Below are 17,145 nucleotides of genomic sequence, written 5' to 3'. Positions count from 1 at the left end.
AGGTGGACTCGTTATTCTGACCAGTAGAAGTAAATAGCTACCGGTCAAGAAGATCAGTTTAGCTATATTTATTCACATAAATGAGTAATGTAGTTTTATGTTTCTGACAGCTCACATTATAAGTACTTTTATGTATTCATCTATATTTCTGAAAGTTCATATTATGAATGTTCAAGTACAATGAACTGCCTCAATAATTTGCATTTGCATAGATTTGGAACCATCACATGTAATTATGGTCAACATAATTATTATTTATCTCTTCCTTAGTAGACATCTTTTTTCAGGTAGTGAACACAATTTCATTTTATTTCTGATGTCATAGATTCTCATGTGGTACATACCTACAATACAGCAGGGCTGTGGAGAGGAGGTGGAGTTATCACTTTTGGTATGTGGGTCCTATGATGTCCCATGTTCTTCAAAAGCCTCCAGATCTTGTATATATACACCTGTCTGTTCAGGGAGCCTTTGAGCCAGCTTCTCACTTCTGAAATGATGGTAGTGAATAGATGAAATCTACCTTAGAGGTGTGCAGTAAGGGTGAAATAAGTTACTTTCGATAACATGGCATAGTATAAGCCTGCTCAGATGGCAGGGCCCATCTCATCACTGATAACATGGCATAGTGTAAGCCTGCTCGGATGGCAGGGCCCATCTCATCACTGAGGATCCTTTTGTAAGCCATGAAGTTCAGGGATCATTAACTTAGGAATTTCTTGAACAATTAAGATGTCATTACATCAAGGGTTGATTATATTAATTAGAGCAATATCATTTTTATGTAAGTTTAGTCAACCAATATAACAAATGCTATTAATCTTTATGTAAAAAAAAAAAAGATGCTTTGCCAAAAACAGAATGAGAACTCAGGATCAAGGATCCAGAACATTGCCAATTTTGCTACTAGTGGGTTATAAGAAGTGTTTGCTGGAAGCTCATTTAATTGAAGGCCAAAACCAATCCACTTTGCTTAGCTTAAGGTCCCATGGCCATTAATGTGCATGACCTGGACCCAAATTCATTCTTGTCTCTGTCATCCCACTCTTACTTAGAAAACCACTACCCACCCTGTGTACATGCCAGTAGGTTTCAATCTTGAGGAAAGTATTGCTATACTGTGTAAGTTCAATGAAATCTTGTGTCTAGTTTTGTGCTGTAGATTACCTTCCATGCTGAGGATTCTGTCTTAATTGTGCTGTTGGGATGATTACAACAAAATGATAAAAGTTGTATGTATTAATGATGTACATATTTAGCCATATATTACATGTATGAATGGAGGTAGTTGTTTATGTTCAAAGTCACAGATTATTGTAAGGAGATGAAATCGATAAAAGTGGATAGAATTGCGCCATTAAGCTTCTAAAATGAATAGCAAATTTACCTATACCTAGAATGGAGATATTGGGTGGTTCGACAGTCTATCTGGGAGCTGTGCTTTTGAACTGGATGTAAAAGGCCTTTAGGGATGCAGAAGAACACTGCAGATCATTCTGAGTGTGAATATCAAGCTGAGCATCTTCCTGGACCCCAAAGTCTGAGTCTCCTCAAGCATGAGGGGAGAGTAGAGTAGTAACTGCTGCTCAGCAGAGGAGACTTGTGATCTCTGCAATTTAGTGTGTGCTTGTAGCAGGGATGATTCCATGGACACATTTGATGATGTCCTCCCCACCCCAAGACTCCCAAGGGCAGTAATTGTCCTCTGTAACAGTGTGGTTTTCAAGCCATTTTAGAATGAAATAAGTCAGAGAACATGTTGAAGTTGTAAAGAAACAAATGGCCAAGGTTTTATGCCAAAGAAGCAGACATTATCCTAAGACTGGATAAAGGAGAAGTGGGTCTTTCAGTAGCTACTGAAGTCCCGTTGATGAGATGGGGAGACTAATGGAGTCTTATGAAATCTATACTACCCTCCTCAGTTATCTCCGGTAGTCTAAATGCTGAGTTTTCTAGCATATAAAGCCTATTCTTTTAATTTCTTTTTATTCCTGTAGTGTATTATTAGTATATATTGGTATGTATTGTAACAAGTTAATTGATTCAGAAATTTGTCTTGAATTCAATCTTCTTCCCTCAGCCACCCAAGTAGGTGAATCTGTAGATCGATAGCATCGTACCTTGCTAGAAACCTAATTTTTATTTAAAAACTTGGTATTGGTTGATGCTTTTTTCAAGCCAGTTATTTGAATTATTTGACAAGAGAGTGTCCAGCTGTCTATAAACTGGGTTGAGATGGCATTATAATAATGACTCCACATGAGTCTAATGTGTCTGTCTGGATTGAATGTGGTTGTAGTTGAAGGACATTGGGAACAAGATGTTCTTAAGTTTGCAGGATTGAGGTGGTTGTTGGTTCAGAGGATACTCAAAGGATCATCAAATAAATATTTGTTATGTGCATAATGCAAAGTGATCACAGATCAAATGATCTGCTAGGAAAAATTCCCAGAAGCAGCTTTAAAAGTTCTCAACTTGGCCCTTCCCCATGGTATAACCCCTGCTTTCATTGTATTTGATGTTGGTATAAGTTGTGGAGGGGAAGGGCAAAAACAAACCGTTTAAATAGGGATACAGGTGGAACCATTGCAACAATGAGATGTACAAGTCGTTATGTCAAAAAATGAACTTTACAACTTTGGCCGGTTTGTGGGGGGAGGGAGGGGGGAGAGAAGAGATGGGAAGGGGAAACAAAGGAGGAGGCAACAATGCTTGATAAGATATGTACTCATTACCTTGCCCATGTAATTGTAACCCCTCTGAACGGTATTTTCACAATAAAAAATAAATAAAAAGTAAAAAATTCTTAACTTGGAGCTGGTAAGGTGGCTCAATGGTAGAGTGCTTGCCTTGCATGGATGAGGCCCTGGGTTTTATTCCTCAGCACCACATAAGCAGAAAAAGCCGAAAGTGGTGCTGTGGCTCACGTGGTAGAGCGCTAGCCTTGAGCTGAAGAGCTGAGGGACAGCGCCCAGGCCCAGAGATCAGGCCCCATGACCAACAACAAAATTCTGAACTTAAGTCCATATTATTATATACCCAACCCCAAAGACAGGTTTTTGAGTTAAGAGTTAGTTGACTAAAATAAACTTTCATCTGGAAAGGAGTTGTTCTCATCTGCCTTAGTGTGTTGCTGTTACGAATCTATCTGATTGTACCACTCAGTAACAATCAAGAATATAGAAAAATAAATGATCAACTGTTGACTTTCTATCTCTTTACTCATCAGGATTGCAATACTGACTCAATATATCAAAATCAGGTTGGTTTATTGTGACAGCTCATTCTAGGCAAAAAAGTGTAGGACCATTCTTACTGCTAATCTGTTGTACCTGGCTGCATTATGCAGTGCATGTCTATAAGGAATTCTGTCTTGGTGCCCAAAAGGTTGTGCCATAGAATTGACTATAGCCCACAGACACTGATTTTGATTAAAATAAGAAATATAGTGTGGCAGAAAGAGCTTAGGATCAGAGTCAGCAGACACTGGCTTTAGATGCTGTCTTGATATGTATGTCATTTCTGGGCAGGCTGTTCTTTGAACATGCAGAGGACAGATGCCTGAGGATACACACTTGTCAGGTGGGATTTCAGATCCAGCCAGCAAGAAGGTGGGAAGAGAAGGAGAGTATTGTGTGATGGATCCAGGAGACAGGGATGATACAATGCAGGCTTGACAGAAAGGAAGGAACTCAACTTTTGAATGATGACGAAAATGCAGAATGGGATTGGAATGGCCAGGTGCTGTCTTAGTTGAGGATTTCTCAAGACTATCTGGAAAACATGCCACTCAGTAATAGTGGTCATTCATGTTTCTTGGGGCCTGTCCTGTATAGAGGCTAGCCTATAAGAAGGCAGTTCAGAGCACAGGCTTTGGGGTCTGGTCAACATAAGGGCTGGTTCCTGGCTGTGTCTCTTCTTTTGAGGAGATTTGGGGCAAGTTTATGGGCATCTGTAAGCTTTTTTAGTTATATATAAAAGCGATTGTCCTAATTACCTTATTGAGATTTTGCAGAAGGATTAAGTACAGTGATATACGTGAAAAGCTGGAAATGTTCATCTACAAAGATTGTCATCACTACAGTCTTTTAAAAGCTTACTTTTTGCAACAATACTGGTAGTTAAGAACAGGATCGGTATACAGGTGAAGACATTGAGGTTCAGTAGCGCCTTTATAGAAGCTATATAACTAACTGAAGTTGCCTAGTGAATAACATGTCCTATTTTTGATACTACTGATAAGAAAATACAATTGACTCCTGATTTTACAGTTCACTTCTGGCTTTGATCATTCCTTTTGAAAAAAATATCACTGTGCATCTCCAACAGACTGCAGATGTGAAGGAAGAATGAGTCCTTCAGTACTGTAAGAAAAAACTGAGTTTTAATAAATAGACCTAACTAAAAGCAAATGTGGATGACAGAAAGGAAGTTGTGGGACTATTAAAGGAATTTTTGAGTAGTTTGCATTCTAGTGTGGAGTGCTAAAGTTCTCCCTTCTCTGACGTTTGCAGAAAAATTCCTTTCTTTCTTGGGGAGCTCATGATACTCTACACTGCTCTAGGGCACTTGGCAATTACCTTGGGCATTGCACTGAGCTCATTACTCACCTGCCTGTTTCATCCTATCCTGAGCACTTGTTGGGTGTGTGATCAAGTGCCATATTTAGCTGTGTCCTTGGCACTAGTATGGTATCTGGCACATGGTCACTTCTTATCAATGTCAGAAATACTTAAGGCATCTCTAGTATCTCTTTTATATTTTAATTATAATGTATCCCTGTATTATTGCTTATTAGTCTTGTAGTCTAGACAACAGTACTTTAGTAAACAGTTGAATTGGCTGGAAATGGTTTGTCATATTGGTAATGGTTTAGAGTACTCTAGAATTTAATGTTGAGCTTTTCATAATATGAAAAGAATCATAATTGAATGTGATGAGAAAGACAAAGTCTTTCCCTTCCTATAATTTCTGTTTATTTTTCACATTTTTATTGACATCATAACAAATAACTTTAAAGAGTGATGATATTTCAGTCCTTCAACACAGAACCACTAATGTAGGCCAACCTGGTACAGACTATGCACTGGAGCCACAGAAAATAAAGCCTCTGGGTTGCAAAGTTATAACCTGCAGACAGTTCCCAGTTGATCTTTTATGAAGCAGTTTTCTCCTGGCAGTTCTCAAGAGTTGCATAAAACATAGTGAATGTGTTTGTTTTTATGTTTTGAACCTGTTCTGAGCCAAAGTGTAAAGTGATTCACAATCCAAACAGTGAAAGTAAATGTTAGTGGTTAGTGACAAAAAATGGACCACGCCGAGCCTCTTCCTCTGGAGTCTCTGCAGAGGACCTGTGTGGGATGGAGTTCTAGCCAGCCCTGGCCAGTTGGGCCTGTTTTCCTGGGGGAGAACAGGGTTCCTGGGGTTTGAACTCAGATCCTTGCACTTGCTAGGCAAGCATTCTATTATTTAAGCTATACCTTCATGCCTTTTTTGCTTTAGTTACTTTTTTCATGTAAGGTCTCAAGCTTTTGCCTGATGCCTGTCTTATAATTCTTCTGCCTATGACCTACTGCCTAGCCAAGATCACAGATACACAACACTACTCATGGCATTTTTTTTCATATGAGGGGTTTGCTAACTTTTGGGGTAGGGGAAGGGAGGAAATAAGCTAGCCTTGAATTGTGGTCTCCACCTCCTTAGTACTAAAATTACAGGCAGGAGGAATCATGACCAGCCTGTGAGTCAGCTTTCGATGACCTACTGATCACTTGTCTGAGCTTGTGACTTACTTGGCCTGTGGCTCTCGTACCTTTCCTTCTTCTGATTAGTATTCTACTTGCAATCAGCATAGTAGAGGAGACATACCTTTTCATTCTCTTTCTTTTATTTTTTAAATGTAGATAGCTCCTTTATCACTTTGAATGACCACCTGGTTTTTGTGAGATGTTTCAAATCTGAACCTTAATAAGATTGAACATGTTGTGACTGCTGTTTAGTAGCATAAATCTAAGTGCTAGTTCTATAAGTAAGAAATGGAAGGTTCTAGATAAAACTTTTGTGTTTGTTGTCTTATATGCAAAATGCACCCTGATTTATATGAATGTTAGAAAGGCTCCCAAGGATATTATAAAGATAAGTTTAGTAAAATTCCTTTGAGCTGCTTTAAACTTTATAAGTTGAAAAAAAAAGACTCCTAAAGCCTAGCTCTTAGTGACCCCAGGGCTTTCCTGCCTGGATATTGCTGGGTATTGCACACGGATTCTGCTAGACTTTGTAGCTGTATGGCAGAGCAGCTTATACGGCAGCCTGGACTGTTGCGCAGCCTTCTCTTCTTCTGGGCCACACTCAGAAGGAACAGTTTTGGAGGGGGTCACTCAGTAAATATGCTGGAGTAAATACATTCTGATAAGGAATGTGTTGCTCTGAAATCCAAAGATGACCAGTCAAATTGCCACATAGAGGGGCTGGGAAGGTGGCTCAGTGGTAGAGTGCTTGCCTTGCATGCCTGAAGCCCTGGGTTCAATTCGTCAGCACCAAATAAGCAAAAGGAAAAAAGCTGGAAGTGGCGCTGTGGCTCAAGTGGTAGAGCGCTAGCCTTGAGCTGAAGAGCTGAGGGACAGCACCCAGGCCCAGAGTTCAGGCCCCATGACTGACAAAAAAAAAAAAAAAAGTTAAATATAAACTGGCGGGGTGGGGAGGTGGGGGGAGGGCTCTTGGCTCATACCTGTAATCCTAGCTAACTCAGGAGGTTGAGATCTGAGGATCACGGTTCTAAACCGGCCCAGGTAGGAAAGCCCAGTATCATAAAAATCTTTGAGGTTTGTTTGTTTGCTGGTCCCTGGGCCTTGTGTTCTAAGCTTCTTTAATGCTCTAGGTTGGTGCTCTACGACTTGAATCACAATGCCACTTTTAGCCTTTTCTAAGTAGTTTATTGGAGATAAAGAATCTCACAGATGAGCCAGGTGCTGGTGGCTCACGCCTGTAATCCTAGCTACTCCGGAGACTGAGATCTGAGGATTGTGGGTCAAAGCCAGCCCAGGCAGGAAAGTCTGTGAGACTCTTATCTCCAATAAAAACCACTAGAAAACCAAAAGTGGTGCTGTGGCGCAAGTGGTAGAGCGCTCGCCTTGAACTGAAAAGCGCAGGGACAGCGCCCAAGCCCAGAGTTAAGACCCATGACCAGCAGCAACAACAAAAAAAGAATCTCACAGATGGACTTTTGTTCCCCGGGCTGGCTTTGAACCATGATCCTCAGATCTCAACCTTCTGAGTAGCTATGATTACAGGTATAAGCCACAAGGATGGGCTCCTTGAAGTTCTTTATCTCCAGTGAACCACTAAAACGCCTGAAGTAGAGATGTGGCTCAAATTGTAGAGCTCTAGCCTTGCGCAAAAAAACAAAACAAAAACCAAACTCAGATCCAGTACCCTAAGCCCTGAGTTCATAATCAGAGCTGGTATATGCACGTGTGAACATACACACACATATACACAGTTAAACTTATCTATCATTTGATCCAATAAAGAGATATGAAAATATAAAAACTTGTGCACAAATGTTTAAGAGTCAAATGTAGAAGCAACCCAAATATTCATCATCTGAAGAATGGATAAACAAAAGTTCATCCATATTATGGAATAGTATTTGGTCATACTGAAACAACATGAATATGCCTGGAAAACATTATGCTAAGTGAAATAATTGATTTACAAAAGATGGCATATTATGTGGTTCCATTTACATAAAGTATCAGTGGATACCTAGATGGATCCCTGGGTGGAAAATTAAGAGGCTAGTTTAGTGATAGCTAAAGAGTACAGGGCTTTGGGCGGGGAGAGGTATTGATGATATTCTAAAATGTTCTGTAATGGTTGTACAATTCTAAATGTACTAGAAAACCCACTGAATTGTACACTTTCATTGAGTGCATTGTATGGTATGTGAATTTTGCCTCAAACTGTGACTGAAAAGAAAATCTCATTTGAACCAATTTTAGCATCTCACTGTTGAGAGCTAGGACATATTGTAGAATTCTACAGAAACACAGTTAATCATCTAACCAGAGCAATTCAATTTAATAAGATTTCCTGGCTGGCTGCTTGGTGCTGGGCACCGACACCAAAAGAAGAGAAAACTGTAGTGAGAAAATTGGGATAATCAGTCTTGAATGAACAGACTATGTATAGAAGGTGCTATCGTCACTGCAAGAGGGAGTTTTTAGGAGGCCTGGGAAAGCTTTCCTAGGCATAAGGGCAGAAATACTTGATGCTGAGGAGATGGAGAGCAAGTGGTGAGGCTGGTCTTCTAGGCCAGAGGTGGAGGGGGGGGTGTAAGTGACAAAAGTTGGGTCTAGAAACTACCTTGTGGTATCTTTGTGAACTTTGGGTTCACAGAATAGTGATTAATGAGATAGAGGTCTTGGTTATTGTGTGTTTGTCATGTACCTGCCACCATTCTTACCATTTTTTTAAAAACATTTTTTTTTGGGGGTCTGGTCATGGGGCCTGAACTCTGGGCTTGGGCGCTGTCCCTCAGCTCTTCAGCTCAAGGCTAGCGCTCTACTACTTGAGCCACAGCGCCACTTCAGGCTTTTTTTCTTTTTGCTTATGTGGTGCTGGGGAATCGAACCCAGGGCCTCAGGCATGCAAGGCAAGCGCTCTACCACTGAGCCACCTTCCCAGCCCCTCTTTTTAAAACATTTTAAAAATTGTTATAAAGGTGATGTACAAAGGGGTCACAGTTACAGAAGTCAGGTAAAGAGTACATTTCTTTTTGGATAATGTTACCCCTTCCCTTGCTTTCTCCCAAGTTTTCTCTCCCACTCCTGCCCACAAATTGTGTAGTTTATTTTCAACAGTATCTAGTGACTACCACTGCTACATTTGTTTACCGTTTGTTCCTCCATTTCTGTGCTCCCCCTCACCTTTCCAAAGACAGAAGAACAACCAAGACAAAAGAAAACAAAAACTGCAGCAAAGACTTCTTGTTTCTATTTCCTGAAGTTCATTTCAATAAATATTTTTTATTATTAAGTTTTTTTTATTGTGAAAATACCATACGGAGGGGTTACAATTACATGAGTAAGGTAATGAGTACATTTATCAAGCATTGTTGCCTCCTCTTTTGTTTCCCCTACCATCCCTGCCCTCCCATAGCAGCACTCCCCACCCGCTCCCAAGTTGTAAAGTTCATTTTTCGACATAGCATCTTGTACATTTCATTGTTGCAGTGGGTCCACCTGTATCCCTATTTAAACAATTTGTTTTTTCCCTTTCCGTCCCCAAATTATACCAATATCTAATACAGTGAAAACAGGGGTTATACCGTGGGGGAGGGTCAATAAATATTATTTGATATGATCATAGGCACATAGGCATTGCTCCTTTGTGTTCCACTCCTAAGACTACCCTACTTTGGTCTCATTGTGTGTGAATGCCTAGAGGCCTGTATAACTTATGTCCCTGTATATTTTAGGTCTAGTTTTCACATATGAGAGAAAACATGCACCATTTGTCTCTCTTGAGCTTGGCTTACCTCACTTAATATGATTTATTCTAGGTCCATTCATTTCTCTACAAATGACTTGATATTCTTTCTAATGGCTGTGTAAAATTCCATAGGTATCCCTTTTTTTTTTTTTGATTCGCTTATCTATTGTAGGGCATGTGGGCTGTTTCCATAGTTTGGCTATTGTAAATGGTACAGCAATGAACATGGTTATGCAAGTGTCTTTATGGTATTCAGGGTTGTGATGTTCTGGGTAGAAGCCCAGGAGTGGTCTGGCTGGGTTTAATTTTTTGAGGAACCTCCAGACTGTTGTCCAGAGTGGTTGTGTTAGTTTACATTCCCAACAACAGTGCAGTAGGGTTCCTTTTCCCCCACAACCACACCAAAATTTGTTGTTCAAATTCATGATGTTAGCCAATCTAAACTGCAGAGAGATGGAATCTCAGAGTTGTTTTGATTTGCATTTCCTTTATGGCTAGGGATAAGGAAATTCCTCATGTGTTCTGATCCCTGTTTTCCTGCTCTTCACAATGACATGGCCAAAGGTGTGTTGTAATCACCCCTCCTTAGTAGATGAGGGGCAAGGGCAAAAACAAGGTCCCCAGGTTACCCACAGCCTAGCAGATGGTAGGCATGTAGCAAGACCAGAACTTACTTCTTGCCCTCCTCCACATGTGGCTTTTCATTATCACTTGATGGAGAGCAGCTTCTATAAAACCATTGTTTTCATTGAATGTCTTCTATCCTCTGTTTTAAGTTGCTTTGGGTGTTTTGTTAAAATATCTAAATGCATCTTAAAAACTAGCCATTATTTTTTTCTTTACATTCGAACTTACTGTTGTTTTGAATAAATTACAGAGAGATGATAATCATAAGGATTCCTTTCAACTAGTATTTAATGTTTATTCAAATTTCTTCTTTTTAGATTGAGGAAACATTTTGAACATTGGTGATATGGCTTTTTATTATGGTAGTCTCCTGAGAATTCTATGTTAACATTATCTGGAGGGTTTTTCTACCTCAATAGATGACCATCCTCAGTTACTTTCACTTGTTTTTCTCTTCTTGAAAATAATTCTAATCATGCCAGGCACCGGTGGCTCATGCCTGTAATTTCAGGCAGCTGAGATCTGAGGATTGAGGGTCAAAGCCAGCCTGGGCAGGAACATCGTGAGACTGACCTCCATTTAACCACCTGAAAACCAGAAGTGGCACTGTGGCTCAGGTGATAAGAGTGCTAGCCTTGAGCTGAAAAGCTCAGGGACCAGCGCCCAGACTCAGAGTTCAAGACCCATGACCAACAAAAAAAAGGGAAAAAAGAAAAAACAATTCTAGTCATATTAAATGAAGCTAACCATCAAGATTGTAGATTATAGTGCAAATAGATTTTCAGCAATTCTGCCCTGTGTTTTTATTGCAAGTTTCCTTTAGTAGCTCTCAATAAATATTTATTGATAACAATACCACTAAAATAATAGACTGAGCATAACTGGCTGGCATTGAAAGATAACTGAAGGCATAGGTCACTACCTAGCGCATCCGCTTCTTAGTAGAAGAGCGCATACTTTAACATCCTAAATGTGAAAGCTCTTTGTTGCTTAGACTAAATGAGATTCCTGTTTTCCCTTAGAGAGCTAGGAAGCTGTGCCATAGGCTGTTTGGGCAGATCCATTGCACTCTATGGCATAATCTTACTGACTAAGAACCCAGATGGTCCCCCTGGCTGGTAACCTCTCAGCACTCTGGTATGTCTTAGGTTTGCCAAGTGGGCTGGAAGGATTTGGAGAACAGGAAATAAGCTTGGGAGATAAGGTAGGCAGCTATGCACTGTAGACAGAAAGGGAAATGAGAATGAATATTAATCCAAGAAAACAATATTTCTAGTTCCAATTCATTTTTATACCAAGTATCATTGGAAGGACTCCGTCCCCAATTCAGTGGCATTAACTCTCTACTGCTGGGTTATGCTAGATAGAATCCAAGTGAAGAAGAACTTGATTGGAATCACATTTCTAGATCACATTGCATTTCATCTGATTAAGAATTACAGTAGCGGGGCTGGGAAGGTGGCTCAGTGGTAGAGTGTTTGCCTTGCATGCCTGAGGCCCTGGGTTCGATTCCTCAGCACCACATAAGAAAAAAGAAAAAAGCCGGAAGTGGCACTGTGGCTCAGTGGTAGAGCGCTAGCCTTGAGCTGAAGAGCTGAGGGACAGTGCCCAGGCCCAGAGTTCAGGCCCCACGACCGGACCCAAAAAAAAAAGAATTACAGTAGGATGAAATAGAGTCTGTGGAAGTTTTGTTTGACAAATGTTTAACAGGATATCTGTCTTCAGATAATTTGGTATTAGAAATCATTTAGAAGTATCTTTGCCTTAAAAAAAAAATTTATTTTGGTGGTGGTGGTTGTCATGGGGCTTGAGCTCAAGGCCTGAGTGCTGTCCCTGAACTCTTCTGCTCAAGGCTAGCACTCTACCACTTGAGCCACAGCGCCACTTCCTTTTGCCTGGTCTTCTGTGTTTTTGTCATCTGTGATTGTGCAAGCTAATTTTGTGAAGAAGATGGATTTTGTTGTTGATGTTAACAACATATGCAACTATGCATGGTAGTACATGATCGAGGAGAGAAGAGTAGAAATGATACAACTAACCTCTGAAATATGACACCTCATTGTTAGATACTATTTTACAGAGAAGCTCCTAGTAGTTGAACGTTCACTGTTTTAACTTAAGAAAATAAGTTAAAAATTAGTCATGAGTATCATGTTTTTGTTTGTCATGTTCCACTCTGTGGCTGCTATTCTGTGGCACCATTCTGAAGAGTGGAAACAAGTGTGAGATTCTGTGCCTAATGATGGTCTGTAGAGACCAAACTGTACCTGCATCCAAGTTGTAGATTGAAGTTCTTATGCGAAAACACTGATGCATCTGAAAGGAATATATGAAGCTGGCCTTACTGAATGTTCAGACATTTTCAATTTTGTGACACATTCATTGTCATTGATTTGGCTTTTTAAAGAAAAATTTAATTCTATTGTGTTCATTAGCTCTGTAATTCTGTATAGAGCACAGTATTTGGCCATCTCTGTCCTTAGCACCTAACAGTATCTGGCTATCATAGGCAGACAGTGTTATTAAAATGCATTTGGAAGTTTAAGATAACCTAGTGGACATGGTTTTTAATAGTTCAAGAGTATAATTTTACAAAATTGTAAGGTAATTGCATATTATAATTGGCAAAATATATTCAAGTTTGCTGTGTCAGTATTTAAAGATGTCCTTTTGCCTCAGTGGTATAGATCTGTTTACAAGCTGATAGCTATGCTGGATTGTGTCAGCATTGCACCTGCAGAGATGAGCTAAGCACAAGGGATGCGAGCTCAAGATGGGATACACCTGAGATTTAACTCGTGATTGGCAGGTCTCCAAAGATCACAGCTTCATTTAATTTTTTTACAGCATTTTAGAAGAACAATCATTGTTTTCTTGAAAATGTTGAGCATTGTGGCTTAGGCAGACCATTCTTGGGGTTTCTCCTAACTCTTTAGTAACCTGGCAGCACATTCAGAGACCCCAAATTAGGTATATCCATTGCATAACTTTGAGAAGTTATGGGATTTGTATGTTGGTTTGAAAACATGAAGCATGCTTTGGACAGACAGGTGGGTGTGCAAAGAGTGCGGGCCTTGTGGTGATTCCTCAGACTTATTTTCTACTTCAGACGTATGTGAGAATTTGGAAACTTCACAGTGCTGTCTCCTATGCACAAAAGTCATAATGAGCTTATTATGTACAGGATGCTGTAAGGAAACAGGGCTCATGCCTTGATGAATAGCAGGAGTGCTCCTGCTAATGGAGACTGTCCTCTTTTATCAACACATGGCAGTGGTATCCACATGTCTGTGAATGTGCCGGCTTCCCCATTCAGTTTTTATTTTAATGAAGGCAGTGGGAGTGCTTTATATCCTCCACCTCAACATTAGCAACATAGAATGTGCCAAACGTCTGACTGAACCAGTTCATCACAGTCATTAAGATGGGCCAGCTGGGGACAGCCTCATGGAATGCTCACCATGGTACACCCGAGGCTCTTACACTCACATTGTTGCTGTGATAAATCCTGAATAACGTAGATATTTCAACCACATGTTTTCCAACTTGGCCATGTTATTCAGAAATAAGGTGTAGTATAGAGAAAAAACTTCCACTCCTGAACGAAAATGAAATTAAGAATCACCTCCATTCTTCTTCTGTACTAAATTAAATAACTGTAATTGAAAAACATAGGACCAGCATATGTGGGATCATTGTACACCTGTGGGAGGCAGGTACTGAGTCATATGTATTCTCTGTTTTTATGGCAATGCATGTATTCATATTGTATTAGTGGTCCAGATGTCTCCTATTTTCTGGGAAGCATTATCCAGTGTTTCTGGATCCACATGAGACTCTTATGTGTAGACTTTCCCATCTGATTCTCCACTAATCCTTCCCCAGCCTGTTGTTGTGACTGTCTACACTCTGTATTTAGTTCTGGTTTCTTTCCTGTAATAAATATTTTTCTATTGGTTTTCTAGGTGGTACTGGTGAGGTGGAATGAACCATACCAGAAGCTGGCTACATGTGATGCAGATGGAGGAATATTTGTGTGGATTCAGTATGAAGGCAGATGGTCTGTAGAGCTGGTCAATGACCGAGGGGCTCAGGTGAGTAAGTAGCCAGCAAACTACTGCCAATGAAAGACTGCAGCATGGAGAGCACAAGGCCAAGTGCCCTAGAATAACGGCATTAACATTGAAAAGCACTGAAAATACCACTTTCTTGCTTGCTTGCACTCTTACTGGAGTTTGAACTTAGGGCCTCATGCTTGATAGGCAGCTATTCTACTGCTGAGTCATGTCTCCAGGTATTGTTTACACTGGTTGTTTTTTAGATGGTCTGGCTTCTTTGCTTTCTACTCAGATATTTACCTAGACACCAGTCTTCCTATTTTAGTTTCCCAGATGTGTACCACATACAGCTGTTGATCAAGAAAGGGGGTTTTATGAACTGCTTTTCCCCCAGGTTGGCCTCAAAACATTTGTCCCTGTCACAGCCTCCCAAGTAGTGAGGATTACAGAAGCTATCGGCAGAACCCGAGCACCAAGCTCAAATGCTGTTGGCCCTTCTTTTTTTTTTTTTTCTTTGTTTTCTGATTTTTGTTTCAGCAGTAGACTTTGACCTCAACCTTGCACTTGCTAGGCAGGCACTCTGCCACTTGAGCCCCCTGGCCCTCCCCAAAACTTTCGGAACAAAATAAAGAAGAAAGAAAGAAATGAGAATCTTGCCTTTGACCCATCTTGATTATGTCACTAGAGAGAGCATGGGAGACCTTCACAGGCTGCAGCTGTGAGAACTCTGTCAGTGTAAGCGAGCTGTGAATCATGTGTTGTTAGTGTTGGGATTGCATGTTAACTTTGGATCCTCTGAAGTGCTTCCGGCATATCCCTTTTTTGCTCCCTTTTAGAAGGTATTTCCCCTGTACTATAATCTTTGTACTTTTCTCACTGAGAGCTCCATAAGCTCCATGAACTCTTCACAAGTGAAGTGCTTTTAATACACTGTTCTATCAGGTTTCACTTAGTATAGCTACCTGTTGTCATTTTAGCTTTTTCTGATACAAGTTGTCTTCCCTCTGAAGAAAACACTTGCTCCATGGATACCCTGCTAAACTGTGCTATTTCTAGAGCTACTCCATGGTTGTGTGGGCTTGTGGTGTAGTCCTCCTGTAATGGGAGGGTAGGCCACTTGGCGTGCCTCCTCTTACATGTTTTAGGACATGTCAGGGCAGGTAGTTCTTTTTTTTGGGGGGGGTCAGTCATGGGGCTTGACCTCTGGGCCTGGGTACTATCCCTGAGCTCTTCAGCTCAAGGCAAGCACTCTACCACTTGAGCCATAGCACCACTTCTGGTTTTCTGGTGGTTAATTAGATATAAAAGTCTCATGGAAAATGTTTTTAAAAAAGAGTCTTGCAGACTTTTTCTGCCCGGGCTGACTTTGAGTAAGATCCTCAGACTTCAGCCTCCTGAGTAGCTAGGATTACAGGCGTCAGCCACCAGTGCCTGGCAGCAGGTGGTTCTTGTCTTGTGGATTTGGCAAAACTATGACAAGAGGAACTGAGTTCTCGGAGAATGTTTATTGATGAAATGCTTCTTGAACTATTTGAACTCTTCCACTATCATTTTCCTGATTGCCTTGCCATTTATTTCTAAGGGACTGGATTCTCATTTTTCCCTTTCCTACCTATTTCTTAACTGAGCTATGAACTTCTCAGGTTTAAAACACACAGGCTAGTTAAGTGGCCGAAAATTGCAAGGCATAAAGGCATTGTATTATCATCAGTGAGTATTAGCAGGCTGAGGCCTCACAGAAGTCATCATGGAAGACAAACATACCTCTCTGTGAAAACAGAACATTCTTTGTGGGTCTATTTAGTGGAGTAAACAATGATACTGACTCTGATAAAGCTGCATCGATTTCATGCATGCCTCCACAGAGTGGGAAAAGGAATACCAGCCTTTTTAAAGAGAAGCTGCAAATGTAGTAATGCCTATCACTGTGAGAAGTGCATTTCACTTTAAGCAGGGGTATTGTGGTCAAGAGCACATGCTCTAGAATCAGATTGCACAAGTCAAAAAAATCTCACTCTCAAACTTCGGTACATAGTTTTCTGTGCTTATTCTTTAAATTTATTTTCTATTTTTTATTCTTATAAAGGTAATGTACAGAGGGATTAAAGTTACATGAGTCAGGTAATGAGTACATTTTTTTTTAAATGTCACCCATTTTGTGCTTATTCTTATATGTAATACAGGGACAGTAATGGCCTCTGCCTCACTGTGAAGCTTCTGTGATCAAAGTACTTCTACCTCTGTTTTTAGGTAGCAGCTGTCACTGCATATAATCCCAGTTCCTTCAGTATTCTGTACAAGTATTGCCTCATAGGCTCTAACTCAGCATGGCCCTCTGACTAGTAGCTGTATGTCATCCCCAAAGTAGAAGGCCTAGAGTGAGCGATGTTTATGGTTTCTCTGGAGTAGACACTTCTGTGAGGTTGTCCATCAGGTCTCTAAAGTGCTGTTTTCTCAAACTACCAAAGCAGAAGACAGTTTCCATAGTACGGTCCAGTGACTCAGTGAGATTTGGCTTCAGATTTAGGATGGCAAGAACACTTTACATCATTACTCAGGATAAAAGAAAAGGGGAACTTGGAAGCAAGCCAACTAAGTGCTTAGATTTATTTTTTTTAATGACATTTCTCTCACTTTGTAAGAACTTTGTTCTGAAAATGGTTTTATTATTAGGTATAAGAGAAAAATTCATCTGGGCACTGGTAGTTCATGCCTATAATCCTAGCTCTTAGGAGGGTGAGATCTGAGGATCATGATTCCAAGCCAGCTTGGGGCAGGAAAGTTCATGGGACTCTCAGCCTCCAATTAGCCCCTTAAATGTTGGTTCTTGGCCTTTTTTTTTTTTTTGCCAGTCGTGGTGCCTTAACTCTGGGCCTGGGCATTGTCCCTCAGCTCTTCAGCTCAAGGCTAGTGCTCTACCACTTGAGCCACAGCGCCACTTCCAGCTTTTTTCTTTTTGCTTATGTGG

The 17,145-nt window shown here is 40.5% G+C and overlaps 1 protein-coding gene across 1 annotated transcript in view; it reads left to right on the top strand.

Annotated features, from left to right (window-relative positions):
- The window catches only part of Tulp4 (tubby like protein 4), a 104,607-nt gene that overhangs the window by 29,507 nt on the left and 57,955 nt on the right, over positions 1-17,145 (top strand). Inside the window, exon 2 of the mRNA XM_013024536.1 lies at positions 14,085-14,213. Within this exon, the coding sequence (XP_012879990.1) occupies positions 14,085-14,213 (129 nt within the window). The remainder of the gene's footprint in view (positions 1-14,084; positions 14,214-17,145) is intronic.

The sequence above is a fragment of the Dipodomys ordii genome, unplaced genomic scaffold (genome assembly GCF_000151885.1).
Source record: "Dipodomys ordii isolate 6190 unplaced genomic scaffold, Dord_2.0 Scaffold77, whole genome shotgun sequence".
Lineage (NCBI taxonomy): Eukaryota > Metazoa > Chordata > Mammalia > Rodentia > Heteromyidae > Dipodomys > Dipodomys ordii.
The sequence above is the reverse complement of the archived record's forward strand: the minus strand, read 5'-3'. Positions and strand labels throughout refer to the sequence as shown.